A 14,010-nucleotide genomic window follows, 5' to 3' on the forward strand; every position below is an offset into this window, starting at 1 on the left:
TTTTGACACAGAGGGCCTAAGGGGAAGTACATCTCCTCTGAGGTGAGGTGTACCCCTCACGTGGCCAGGGTGCTTACTTTACTGGACGAGGCCAGTGTTTCCCCAACACTGGTCCTTGAGTACCTCCAACAGCACACAGTTTCATTGTAGCCCTTGACAAACAACTCATTCAACTCATTAAGGGCTTGACAAGTTGAATCGGGTGTGCTTGCCCATGGTTTCAATAAAAATGTGTACTGTTGGGGGTACTCGAGGCACACTGGACTAGGGTGCTTTACTGTACTATCGGGCCAAAGGCATTTTTGAAAGGAAAAAAAACCCAGCTGCGTCCTGGCTTGCGGGTCTTCTGCCGAGTGATGGATCTTCCAGACAGACCATTAACATTCAAATCCCGCTATTTACATTTACCTTCTTATTCTCTTAAAGACCCTTGCGCTCTCTCTCTCTCTCTTCCTCCTCTCTCTCTCTTCCTCCTCTCTCCCTCTTTCCATCTATCCAAGTAGAGGAAATCAAATGTCAAAACAAACTGTACATTTTTTTTCTAAAACCTGCAGGTGCATATAACTTCATCTACAGCTGAAGTTACTTATCACTGTTGAAGATTTACCGACCTGTGAGTCGACTGTCTTCATGAGATGAAAAGTCGATAGTCTTAGGAGGTCTCCGGTATTTGTCTGCTCTGGTATGTCTGTCAGTAACGAACAGAGATAAGCTTTGGCCACATGGTGTCAAAGGGTTGTGTCATGCTGTCAATCAAATCTCAATGATTTTTTACCTTTTGATTTTGTCTTTGACACTAGCCATAGTGGTTTTCATATGTTGTCAGGAGATAAAATGTTGCGAGTTGAAGGTTTGTCAAAAGTTTAGAAGACGCAGTTAGTAGAATGAGGATGCCTTTTGTGGACTTAAACCAACACAAATGCACTCAATTACTACAAACACACACTTGGACTACAAACCGGTATGTACAGTATAGGCCTAGGCACGCACAGTGTCTAGGCGTATACAGTGCCATGCCTCAGCCAGGCTTCTGTGCTCTGTCATCCCTGCCTCAGCAGCCGCCACAGTAGCATCAGTGACCTCCGCAATTCAAGTGTCACGCTTTATGTTTAGTCTCATACAGGAGCTTATTGCCAGTCAGATTGTATCATTACAGATGGCAGCGGTCCGATGCAGGCCAACTTTTATTTTTAACCTTGCCTTAAACTCTGAGCGGAATGCTTACCATTTTGTCCGAGTTGAAGTGTGTTGTGGTCTGACATGAATAGTGCTGGTCTATTAGGGGAGCAAAAGTTATGTCTGACAAATATTACAACATGTCTGTTAGAAAAGCTCATTGCTACAGGCTTTCTAGAATGTGACATTCATGATATAATAATGAAAACATGAGTATTTAGTAATGTTACAGCAAAGCCAGATTAGTTTTTTTCTTCTTCAAATCTCACTTTCCATTGTGATAGGACACATACACCAAGTCCAGTGGGTGCCTTTTTACATTGGGTGTGTGTGTGTGTGTGTGTGCTCTTGAGTGTGATTGTGCATGTGAATGCAGAGTGCAACTACCTACTTAAGTGTTGTGGACTGTGACTGTAGGTAATTGTACATTAGTGTGGGTGTCCCTTCATGTCCCCCAGTGTGTGCATTCATGTGAGCACTTACTCACTGTCCTCTGTTTTGGCAATCGAAAAGTTAATGTTTTAATAGTGTTAGCATAGGCCCAAATGGTTTACCAAGTAATGTGTCAACAAAGTACAATGGTAGCCCTGTGTGTGTATACAGTTGAAGTCGGAAGTTTACATACACCTTAGCCAAATACATTTAAACGCAGTTTTTCCACAATTCCTGACATTTAATCACAGTCCAAATTCCCTGTTTTAGGTCAGTTAGGCTCACCACTTTATTTTAATAATGTGAAATGTCAGAATAATAGTAGAGAGAATGACATATTTCAGCTTTTATTTCTTTCATCACATTCCCAGTGGGTCAGAAGTTTATATTCACTCAATTTAGTATTTGGTAGTACTGCCTTTAAATTGTTTAACGTGGGTCAAACGTTTTAGGTAGCCTTCCACAAGCGTCCCACAATAAGTTGGGTGACTTTTGGCCCATTCCCCTTGACAGAGCTGGTGTAACAGAGTCAGGTTTGTAGGCCTCCTTGCTCGCACACGCTTTTTCAGTTCTGCCCACAAATGTTCTATAGGCTTGAGGTCCAGGTCATTGTGATGACCACTCCAATACCTTGACTTTGTTGTCCTTAAGCCCTTTTGCCACAACTTTGGAAGTATGCTTGGGGTCATTGTCCATTTGGAAGACCCATTTGCGACCAAGCTTTAACCTGACTGATGTCTTGAGATGTTGCTTCAATATATCCACATCATTTTCCATTCTCATGAAGCCATCTATTTTGTGAAGTGCACCAGTCTCTACTGTAGCAAAGCACTACCACAACATGATGCTGCCATCCCCATTCTTCACGGTTGGGATTGTGGTGTTCGGCTTGCAAACCTCCTCCTTTTCCTCCAAACATAACGATGGTCATTATGGCCAAACAGTTCTATTTTTGTTTCATCAGACCAGAGGACATTTCTCCAAAAAGTACGATCTTTTTCCCAATGTGCCGTTCTAAACCGTAGTCTGGCTTTTTTATGGCGGTTTTGGAGCAGTGGCTTCTACTTTGCTGAGCGGCCTGAAAAAACATGTGCGAGCAAGGAGGCCTACAAACCTGACTCCGTTACACCAGCTCTGTCTGGCAGAATGGGCCAAAATTCACCCCGATTATTGTGAGAAGCTTGTGGAAGGCTACCCAGAACATTTGACCCAAGTTAAACCATTTTAAAGGCAGTGCTACCACATACTAATTGAGTGAATGTAAACCTCTGACCCACTGGGAATGTGATGAAAGAAATAAAAGCTGAAATAAATCATTTTTTTCTACTACTATTTTGACATTTCACATTCTTAATATAAAGTGGTGATCCTAACTGACCTAAGAAAGAGAATTTTGACTAGGATTAAATGTCAGGAATTGTGAAAAACGGAGTTTAAATGTATTTGGCTTAGGTGTAAGTAAACTTCCGACTTCAACTGTGTGTATGTATATTTATGTATTTGTCCTATTTATTCAAACTCACTTACTCCCATAATCTTGGTTACACTTTCCTCACAGAAAGTGGGTCAAGGGAAAGTCATGTTTGAGGTAATTCACTCCTGAGATTGGGCCTATTATGTGACATTGGTTAACCTGGGGAGAGAGGTCATTTGGAAGTCTGGGTTTCATGCAGAAATGGACAGACCTAGAGGTGTGTGTGTGTGTGTGTGTGTGTGTGTGAGCCACTAAAACAGTGGAGGTTGAAAGTGGGTGTGTAATATAAAGATGGTATGTGGCCTCATACTGTATTGTAGCTTTTTTTTCTCTTATTTTTAAAAAGGTCTTGTTCAAGGGAATAGTTCTAATTCCTGTTTTAACACAGACATGACAGAAGATGTACATATTTTCCCCATTTATTACAGTAAACCACACTGTGACTGTACCATCAGTGGGCTACCGGAAACGCATCCGATGACATTTGCACCTGCAAATAGAACTTGATTTCTATGATATATCAGACTGTCGATTTAAGAAGTTCAACATGCAACATAATATCCCCTTTGGTTTTGTGGACAGAGTAGGATATCACTTTTTCTTCCCACGTGTTTAAAAAGCTTTTAATCAGGGCATAACATTTTCCCTCCTTCCCTCTCTCACTGACAGTAAGGCCAGATTGTCATTTAATAAAAAGGCATTCCATTCAGCATTTAGCTGATTTTCCCCAAGGAATTATGTTTGGGAATGGTTCCCAAATGCATGTGTCTATTTTTAATTGCAACAAGTATGTTTTTATAGGAGGTTGGTTGTTCCCCACCTACATTAAAATCATGTGTATCCTACTATTCTTAATGTGCCGCTTGTACTGTATATCTGAGGTCGTATTTTCACAATCATTATGTACTTAATGAGCCTCTGTTTTCCGCACTGTAATACGAAGATAATTCAAGACATGCCATTGTGATGGAAAGACTTAACAGGATTAAAGAGCCTATCGGCTGGCTGGTTTTATAGCTGTTTAGTGGTCCAGCCAACCAATGACTAGCAAGCGAGCAGTCAATCAAATGGGCCCAATTATGCCGTTACTTGCACCTCCAGATGAAATGAGCTATAAAACCTTTTTTTTAAATTGACATCAAAGACATCAAAGACATCAAATAAAAGTTGGCTGAAGCAACAAGGATGATCTGTTTATCTCTGACTGAGAACATAAGGTGTTTTGTCTTCTGGAAGAGGTGTATCCGAGGTGTACAGCCATGAAATACTGCTTGAAGGGTAATAGGCTCTTTTGTCTGGAAAGATATTGCACAAAATGTCCGTTTTCTATCTCTGGGGGAGTGAAAGAATCATTTTGCTGCAACAGCTTGCCTACCCAAACAAGGTGGCTTTTCTTTTTCCTCGCTGTGGTTGGTGTTGGAAGCCAAGTTTTTATTTTTTTTATTTTTTAACTTCTGTGAAAGAACCGGCTTCATTGAGAAGTCTTGACATGCGACCGTTCCTTATAATTTGTGTCTTACGTAATTCTCTCCCTTTCCTAGCTGGCGTGCCACCAACCCTAAATGGAAACATCAAAATCTTTTGACGGTGTCTGATGTGTTATCTCACCAAGCTGTGTCATCCCAATTATTCATCTGATATTTGTGGTCGACAAGCACTGTATTTCGTGCCAGATGTACAACTTGTGTCACAGTGGATCAAATCGAGTTGGATCAGACACTTACGCACAATGTCTTTCTGTTGTCGACGACTCCCATGGTCAGCAATGTTGTCCAGACAACGCAGTCAGCGCTCGGGGAAAACTCCCTGCTATTGCAACCTGTAATAGTGATCTGGGGTCATCTGACCAACACTGGCAGAAACCACTGTGTTATAGAAGTATAGTCTACCCTTCCTTGTTAAATCATGCTAACATGGCAAGATTTGTGAGATGGTTCTGCACAGTCTCCCTTTGCCTGTCTCTTGATTAGAGAATGGAAATGCTATCCTGTGCAATTAAAATCCAATTGTTCATCTGGAAAAGCTTACTTTCCTCTTATTCCTCAAAGCTGCCTGTTTTAAAGCCGATCTCCCTGATACATCTATATGTGACATCATAACGACTGTTTCTTAGGAGATTGGTTCAGCTCGCTATTATTGTCGTGGTCAGGTGGGAGGCAGGCAGTGAATTTTGGGCCGGTAGGCTGGCAAACAGACAAATTATTGACAGTGTATTCTCCTTGAGGTGACAGGCCCTGATGGAGAGAGGGAGTGTAGAGGGGCAGCGTGAGGGAGGTGATTTAAGACCCCTTGGCCGCAGGTCCCGGGGTAAACCGGCCCGTGGTGGGTAGCTCGTTAAGTCATTCCAGGAGTTTATGGAGACAAGATGTTGAATCATAGTGTATAGTAGCTGTATTTTTTTTTTAAAGGAACCGCTGACAGCGGAGATTTGTGCAAACGATAGTGTCAGAAAGGTGTTGGGGAAGCTTTGAGATGTTTTTTTTCTCTCTGCTGTGGTTGTAAAAGTCACTCAAATACTTTGCCCCTATAGGGAAGGACACGTACTTCTTGAGGCAACACTTGATCTTTTGTCAAACGGTAGTGTTCAGGCAATTTTATTTATTTCACAAAATAAATTAAGCTTAATAGATATTGTGATGTTCAGTGTTTAGGCAGGGGCAGTGGACTGATGCTTTACTGTGCCAAATGGCAAACTGGAACAATTATTTTGGCCCACTCAAATACAGTATGATGGCCCCAATCATAAGTGACCCTGCTTTAGTGTTTTGCCCCTCTGACCATTCAATGTTTTAACAGTTGTTTTCTTTCTTCGATTAACAAAAGTAGATTATTTGTCAGACAGAGACTATAGTGAGAATGACATTGCAAGCAGACCTTACATGTTTCATACTTGCGCTCCTACCAGCAGAAACCAACTTCTTGTGAGTAAAAACTTAGTGTGTGTGGTGATTCCTTTTGAGGATTATTGCATTGATCCACATCAACTCTCTGAAGCGGTGCTGCGTTGGCAGAACATAAAACCGTGTCCACATTTCAACACAGAGGTCTCATAACCATTTATTAAGTTATACTTTTATTACTCCACTGTATTACTTTTAAAATATTATCAGAGGCTCTGACGATCAATATTTAATGAAGATGCAATTTAGCTGGTAACTCATAGCCTCTGTCGAATAAATTATTCTTTATCAGTTCGGTGTTCGCATATTTAGCCTGGCAGAACAGTCTGTGCATTCTTCCTCTTTCCTCAGATATATTTTTACTTACTTCTGTATCGTCATTACTTTTTTCTGTGTTTACATTGTATTATATTGGAGGTTGTGAGGCTTCCACTCCATTTGCATTTCCCAAAAATGGATACAAGGTTTATTGTTATAAGTATGGCATTTCATTATTCCAATACATCGCCATCCAAAAAGTTTATTTTTTTTCTTAGCCTTGTGCATCAGTAGGTTTCTACCATGTCCTGAAATGGCCAACATCTTTAATAAACCACAATTACAATGCCAGCAGGGATGAAGTTCACCATTCCTATTCATCTTTACACAATCTTTCATCTTATCTCAAACAACTCTTCTACCAATGTAAATATAATATAAAAGTAACATTTCCCAAATATCTTTCCAAGGAGTCCAAGATTCCCAGCATGAGAAGATAATCCCCGTCACAGGAGAGGGAGTGATCCATAGTCCGGACTTCCCACTCACCTACCCCAGGAGTACCGTGTTGGTCTGGAGACTAGTGGCCTCCAATGACAACATGAGAATCCAGTTATCCTTCGACGAGAGGTTTGGCCTGGAAGACCCAGAGGATGGAATATGCAAGTAAGATCATAAGCAAAAACACATATGAAATGTGCATATAACATATTGTGAGTACAACTAAGATTTATATTGCAAATGCAACATATAGACAACATAGCTACACTATATATAGAAAAGGATGTGGACACCCCTTCAAATGAGTGGTTTTGGCTATTTCGGCCACACCCGTTGCTGACAGGTGTATAAAATAGAGCACACAGCCATGCAATCTCCATAGACAAACATTGGCAGTAGAATGGCATTACTGAAGAGCTCATTGACTTTCACCACCTTTCCAGCAAGTCAGTTCGTCAAATCTCTGCCCTGCTTGAGCTGCCTCGGTCAAATGTAAGTGCTGTTATTGTGAAGTAGAAACGATTGTTTTGCCCTCACAATATGTGTAAGTATAAAGCTTGGCAGACAGCTTATAACTCCCAATAAAGACCCCGGAGGCAGGAGTACCCATTTTTTATGTTTAGTGAGATAATTTTTGCAAAACTGTAAAGTACAGAATAAAGAAAATATTATTAGAAAATGATTTGTACACATTAATACATAAATGCGTACACAAAGAATAGACTCCTGCATGAACCATCACGAGCTAACAATACAATAGGTCTAGCTAGTCAACATGACATTGCAGAAAGGATGACAATTTACCTGACTGGAAAAGTGCCACAAAATGACTAAAACAGCAATACACATATAAAAAATAATTACAATAGCCTTGGTTTCTCAAAGGATTGCCTTGTCTGGTTCAACAACTACTTCTCTGATAGAGTTCAGTGTGTCAAATCAGAGGGCCTGTTGTCCGGGCCTCTGGCAGTCTCTATGGAGGTGCCGCAGGATTCAATTCTCGGGCCGACTCTCTTCTCTGTATACATCAATGATGTTGCTCTTGCTGCTGGTGATTATTTGATCCACCTCTACGCAGACGACACCATTCTGTATACATCTGGCCCTTCTTTGGACATTGTGTTAACTAACCTCCAGATGAGCTTCAATGCCATACAGCTCTTCAACTGCTCTTAAATGCAAGTAAAACTAAATGCATGCTCTTCAACCGATCGCTGCCCGCACCCGCCCAACATCACTACTCTGGATGGTTCAGACTTAGAATATGTGGAAAACTTCAAATACATAGATGTCAGGTTAGACTGTGAACTCTCCTTCCAGACTCACATTAAACATCTCCAATCCAAAATTAAATCTAGAATCGGCTTCCTATTTCACAACAAAGCATCCTTCACTTGTGCTGCCAAACATACCCTCGTAAAACTGACCATCCTACCGATCCTCGACTTCGGCGATGTAATTTACAAAATAGCCTCAAACTCTAATCAACAAATTGAATGCAGTATATCACAGTGCCATCCGTTTTGTCACCAAAGCCCTATATACTACCCACCACTGCGACCTGTACGCTCTCGTTGGCTGGCCCTCGCTTCATACTCGACACCACTGGCTCCATTTCATCTACAAGTCTCTGCTAGGTAAAGCTCTGCCTTATCTTAGCTCATTGGTCACCGTAGCAGCACCCACCCGTAGCATGCGCTCCAGCTGGTATATCTCACTGGTCACCCCCAAAGCCAATTCCTCCTTTGGTCATCTTTCCTTCCAGTTCTCTGCTGCCAATGACTGGAACGAACTGCAAAAATCTCTGAAGCTGGAGACTCATATCTCCCTCACTAGCTTTAAGCACCAGCTGTCAGAGCAGCTCACAGATCACTGCACATGTACATAGCCCTTCTGTACATAGCCCATCGAAATAACTCATCCCCATACTGTATATTATTTATTTATCTTGCTCCTTTGCACCCCAGTATCTCTACTTGCACATTCATCTTCTGCACGTTCTACCATTCCAGTGTTTAATTGCTATATTGTAATTTCTTACTGGCCTATTTATTGCCTTACCTCCCTTATCCTACCTCATTTGCACATGCCGTATATAGACTTTTTCTATTGTATTATTGATTGTATGCTTGTTTATTTCATGTGTAACTCTGCGTTGTTGTATGTGTCAAACTGCTTTGCTTTTTCTAGGCCAGGTCGCAGTTGCAAATGAGAACTTGTTCTCAACTAAAACTACCTGGTTAAATAAAGGTGAAATAAAATAACTTTTATATCATTTTTTTGATGAGTAGGACGACTTCGGAGACAGGTCTGAAGTACACCTTAAGGGTGCCCTGTTTCATGGCTTTGACTTCAACCTTTCAAACTTTTGTCACTGCTGTGTACAGTTTTGACGATGAGTCCAACAGGCCATTTGTTTCTGTGGACCTGAGTGTCCTTCAGTTAGATGACATCTCCAACTTGCCGGTTAGATTTGCCAACTTGCCTTTCTCTGTGTGACTGGAGTGTCACCAGGTATTCTTGTCTCCATCTCCAAAATGTGTCTGCGAGAATGTGAACTTGTTTCCATTGCTTGCTGTAGAGATCGTTGAGGTCGAAGTCGCCTCGGGGTGCTGTTGTTTTATTCTTCTGTGTCAGCAGCATTGCAGGTGTCAGGACTGCTGGCATCTCCAGATCTGTAGACACTGGAACTAAGGATTGAGCGTTCATGATGGCTATGACTTCAGCCATTAGTGTGGTGAGAACTGTGTGTTCCAAGAGCATGTCATCCAAAATGCGATGAGCGACTTCCAACGTCCTCTCCCAAGCTCCTCCCATATGCGACACATGAGGAGGATAGAAGGTCCCTGTGCATCCTTGATCTTGAATGTAAGTACTCAGAGACCTGAGTGGAGTTGCTTCACAGGTCCTCGGATAGAGAAGAATCTTCTCAAAGCGTTGTTGAAGCTGGTGGTAGACACTCAATCAACTTGATGTGTATCGCTCTTGTACTCATGCAGGAGAACATAATAGCCTAGGGTTTACTCTCTGCGCTACTTCCTCTGGTCCGGTGAGAGGTGAAGTTCCAGGGTCCGAAGATATCAAGTCCAACATGAGTGAATGGTGAAGCTGAGGTAAGTCTGTCTGCAGGTTAGTCTGACATCTTTTGGTGTTCCAGTTTTCCTCTGAGTTTCCTTCAGGTTACACACTTATAGACCACACTGGATAGCAATGTTTTACTTCCAGTGATCCACAATCCAGATGACTGGACTACGCCCTGGTGTGCAACTTGCTCATTGTAGTATCTTACCAAAAGATTGGCGATGTGGTGGTTCTTGGGGATGATGAGGGGTGTTTCTCTTCCCACGTCATATCAACTGCTGATGTGCAGCCTACCATTCCCATCAACCCGTCTCCATCAATGATGGAGTTCAGATGACCACTTTTTTTCATTTTCTTTCTTTCTTGGTGACCTCTTTTGTGAGTTGCCTGATTTAGTTTTCTTTGAAGACTTCTTGCTGTACGCATCTGATGGTGGTTTTGGCTGGTGCAAGATGGTTGCTGTTGCACTTGTCACTGTTATTAGCCCTAGAGAAGGATTTGGCCAGGTGTATGAGCTTTGCTGTTGCTTGGGTGAGTGACTTCCAGCTGGAGAATCGTTCAATCCTGTGTGAGCCATGCTGGCCTCCAATAGCTTTGGCAGTGGCGGCTTCCAACCAGCTCTGTGGTCCCTTGGCGCAGTGTTGTGTTAGCCATTCTCGCCTTGATCTGGATGCTGTTAGCGCAAGGGCTAAGGAATGTTGTGCGTCCATTGTGTAGCACGTTTGTTTTGTGGAGGCTCACTTTCGCTAGCTTGTGAGCTCCGTCCAGACATGCGTAACTCCCCGATGATGACCCAGCCTAGGTCTAGACATTGCGCGTAGTGTGCATTGTGCAGCCCATTGTACTCATCTCTGATTTTGTGCATTCTCAGTAGATCTCTTACAGCAATCCTCCTCCTGCTTGGGTCTGGGAAGAGTACTGGAATCTTGTCTGTGACTGGCTTCAGATGAGGGTGATGACGTGCAACTTCAGGTGAGGGGGTTCTCTGATCCGTCATCTGGCATCATGTCCAATTCTATGTGAGTGGTGAGAGTGAGCTGTGTCTTGCCGTCTATTGACTCGATGATGTAGTTGCTTCCGCTCCTCCCAGATATATCCACAACTGCTGAACGTGTCTTCAGAGTGTATGGAGCGGAATTGCCTCGGACAGCAAAGAGGTCGAAGAACTTGGTTCTTGCTAAAGACTTGTTACTTTGTTTGTCTCAGACAGCGTCCGTTCTGAACGCCTTTCTCTGCGGCCTGCGGGATACACTTTGTCTTAGCATATCTTGGAGCATGACCTAGAGCTGAATGCATCTCCACAGATCTCAGTGCACTTTGAGGTTACTGCAAGTGTTGCACTCTCCTCTTGCTTTCCGCCATGATTTTCCTTGGTAGCAGAGTTTTCTGTTCTCCATGAGGCTGGCCCCGGATGCAGCGTGTTTGGATGTCTATCACTGTCACATTCTTTGCACAGCACCCCTTTCCCACCATCTTTTGCGAGATGACTGGTTGAAGCACAGCATCTGTAAAATGTGGTTGTCCTTGAGACTAGACTTAAGCTTTATCTAGTATCTTGCTCCTGAAACTGCAGCATTTTCTCATCGGATGATGATTGTTGTGCAACAACACTGCCTGGGTCCTCAACTTTCTTCCCTGAGAGTCTGGTTGGCTTCAGACTCAGATGAGACTTCTGTCGTCCTTATGGACACTGGTGTTCTGTGTTTTGTTGTGCTTCGTAGGTTGTTTCTCTGTCTTTGAAGAGCTATAGCCTCGTGTTCAAGAAGGCAAAGCTTGGAACATTGTGTGGCTTTGCTTGGTTTAGGATGAACTTGGCAAAGAAGGAAAAAGGTGGGAATGCAACCCTATTTATCTTCCTTGTATTTTGACGCTGTAGGAAGCTTCTCTATGATAGGATTGACTCCAGCTCTAGAAGCAGGTCCCCAAGCTCTCAACTTCTGGTTGTCTTTGTTTGTTATCCTCGGAAATCTTCCATTTTCTTCAGAAGTGTGCCTTCAATTTCTTCAGGTGAACCATAGCAGTCTTCAATTCTCTGCCATACAAGTGTGTGCCCTGCTGTTGCGTTGTGTATATGCACCTATTTTATTCTCTTGGCCTGCTCAGATGACTCAGCCATTTGGAGAGTAGGTCCAGCTCTTCTCTGGTTGTCAGATTTAAGTCCTAGGTGCTGCTAAGGAAGGATGGTTTCCAGGCCCAATAGTTTTCTGGATGGTCGTCAAACTTCAGAAGGCCAGAACTCACTATTTTCACAACATATCAGGTACTTGGTTACATCTTTAGCTCCTGAAGTATTGGCTGAGTACTGTCTGGGTGAATCCTCTCCGGAGGCAGCCGACTGTGGCTGGCGAGACTGCAGGTGGGCTTGGTTGGACCCTCTTTTGTTATATGGTTGTTCTCCTACATTGATAATCTCTCCTCTATAGTGTGTAATCGTGTTCTGAAGTGGAGAGATTATGTCGGTGTTATGATGGTTTCCTGTAGGACTGACAGGTCCCTGCTAGACTTTTCACATCGGAGGTCTGTTTCTGTATTGTAGCGTCTGACTGTATTAATGTTGACCACTGCTAACTTGACCTGCGATGGTCTCAATGGCTTTGTGTCACGAGGCCGTTGAGCAGTGTCAACACAATCTCACACTCAATTCGTACAAAAAGTATTTCAGCAGATTTCGTGTGTCTAGTGAACAATGGATACGCAACAATGGGGTAACGTATATAATTAGTCTCTACAGGTGTGATCAAGCCTTACATCAACTTTTCCTGGATCTGAATGGAAAGTGCTATTACCTGACTAGTTATTCAGAAGAAAACCCTCTGTATAATTTACAAAAGTTAACTTACCAGTGTGGACCCAAAACAAACACATTTTACACATTTACAAATGACCTGTTTGTCATTACAACCATGGTGTTCTTTTGTTATTGAAGCTTATATCAAATACCCTGACAATGATCCACATCATATGAGTAGACATGATGTTAGTTGATTTTTCTGGATAACACACTATCCTTTTTTAGGCTGTAAACAAGTAACATGAATCACTATTGATCCATTCTGTTCTGATCTAATGAGATGTAGGATTTTCTACGGCCTAGAATCGAGGATTTTCCCAGTCATGAAGGACGAAGCTAGGCCCCTGTTTGTTCTCATTGGCAAAGACTGAACTCAAGTATGTCAGACTCTCCTATACCACTTTACCCAACATGTTATATCCCAGAGGTTGTAAATAAACCATTTTAAGGTGGTATGACTTGTATCATTATTATAGGGCTGTGAAACCCATAGCCGAATGGCTTCAGACTCATCATTTCTCATTGGAAATTGCTGCTGACATTGAACATAGCTTAGGGTATTTAATTCATTTCAGACTCTCCTATAACCCCATTCTTAACATCTTATAACCCATAGGTTGTAAATGAACCCTTTTTTAAGCTGATATAACTTGTATCCTTATAGGGCTGTGAAACCCATAGCCGAATTGCTTCAGACCGAGCATTTCTCATCATTTACACTACCTTTCAAAAGTTTGGGGTCACTTAGAAATGTCCTAGTTTTCCATGAAAACATACATGACATTAGTTGCAAAATGAATAGGAAATATAGTCAAGACGTTGACTACGTTATAAATAATGATTTTTAATTGAAATAATAATTGTGTTCTTCAAACTTTTTTATTTTCGTCAAAGAATCCTCCATTTGCAGCAATTACAGCCTTGCAGACCTTTGGCATTCAAGTTGTCAATTTGTTGAGGTAATCTGAAGAGATTTCACCCCATGCTTCCTGAAGCACCTCCCACAATTTTGATTGACTTGATGGGCACTTATGTACCATACGGTCAAGCTGCTCCCACAACAGCTCAACAGCTCTTTCTTTTCAAGATAGAGCCAGTTTGCGCTGTTCTGTGAAGGGAGTAGGACACAGCATTATATGAGATCTTCAGCTTCTTCAGTTTCTTGGCAGTTTCTGTAACTCGTCAGAAGAGACTGACGAGTTACAGAAGAAAGGTCTGTGTTTCTGGCCATTTTGAGCCTGTAATCGAACCCACAAATGCTGTTGCTCAAGATACTCAACTAGTCTAAAGAAGGCCAGTTTTATTGCTTCTTTAATCAGGCACAACAGTTTTCAGCTGTGCTAACATAATTGCAAAAGTTTTTCTAATGATCAATTAGCCTTTTAAAGTGATAAAGT

General features: G+C 42.2%; 1 protein-coding gene across 1 annotated transcript in view; it reads left to right on the top strand.

The window, feature by feature from the left end:
* Nucleotides 1-14,010, top strand: part of pdgfc (platelet derived growth factor c) — an 85,598-nt gene that overhangs the window by 27,124 nt on the left and 44,464 nt on the right. The window contains exon 2 of the mRNA XM_024429507.2: nucleotides 6,711-6,906. Coding sequence (XP_024285275.1) covers nucleotides 6,711-6,906 — 196 coding nt within the window. The remainder of the gene's footprint in view (nucleotides 1-6,710; nucleotides 6,907-14,010) is intronic.

This window comes from Oncorhynchus tshawytscha, linkage group LG08, assembly GCF_018296145.1.
Source record: "Oncorhynchus tshawytscha isolate Ot180627B linkage group LG08, Otsh_v2.0, whole genome shotgun sequence".
NCBI classification, from domain to species: Eukaryota; Metazoa; Chordata; class Actinopteri; order Salmoniformes; family Salmonidae; genus Oncorhynchus; species Oncorhynchus tshawytscha.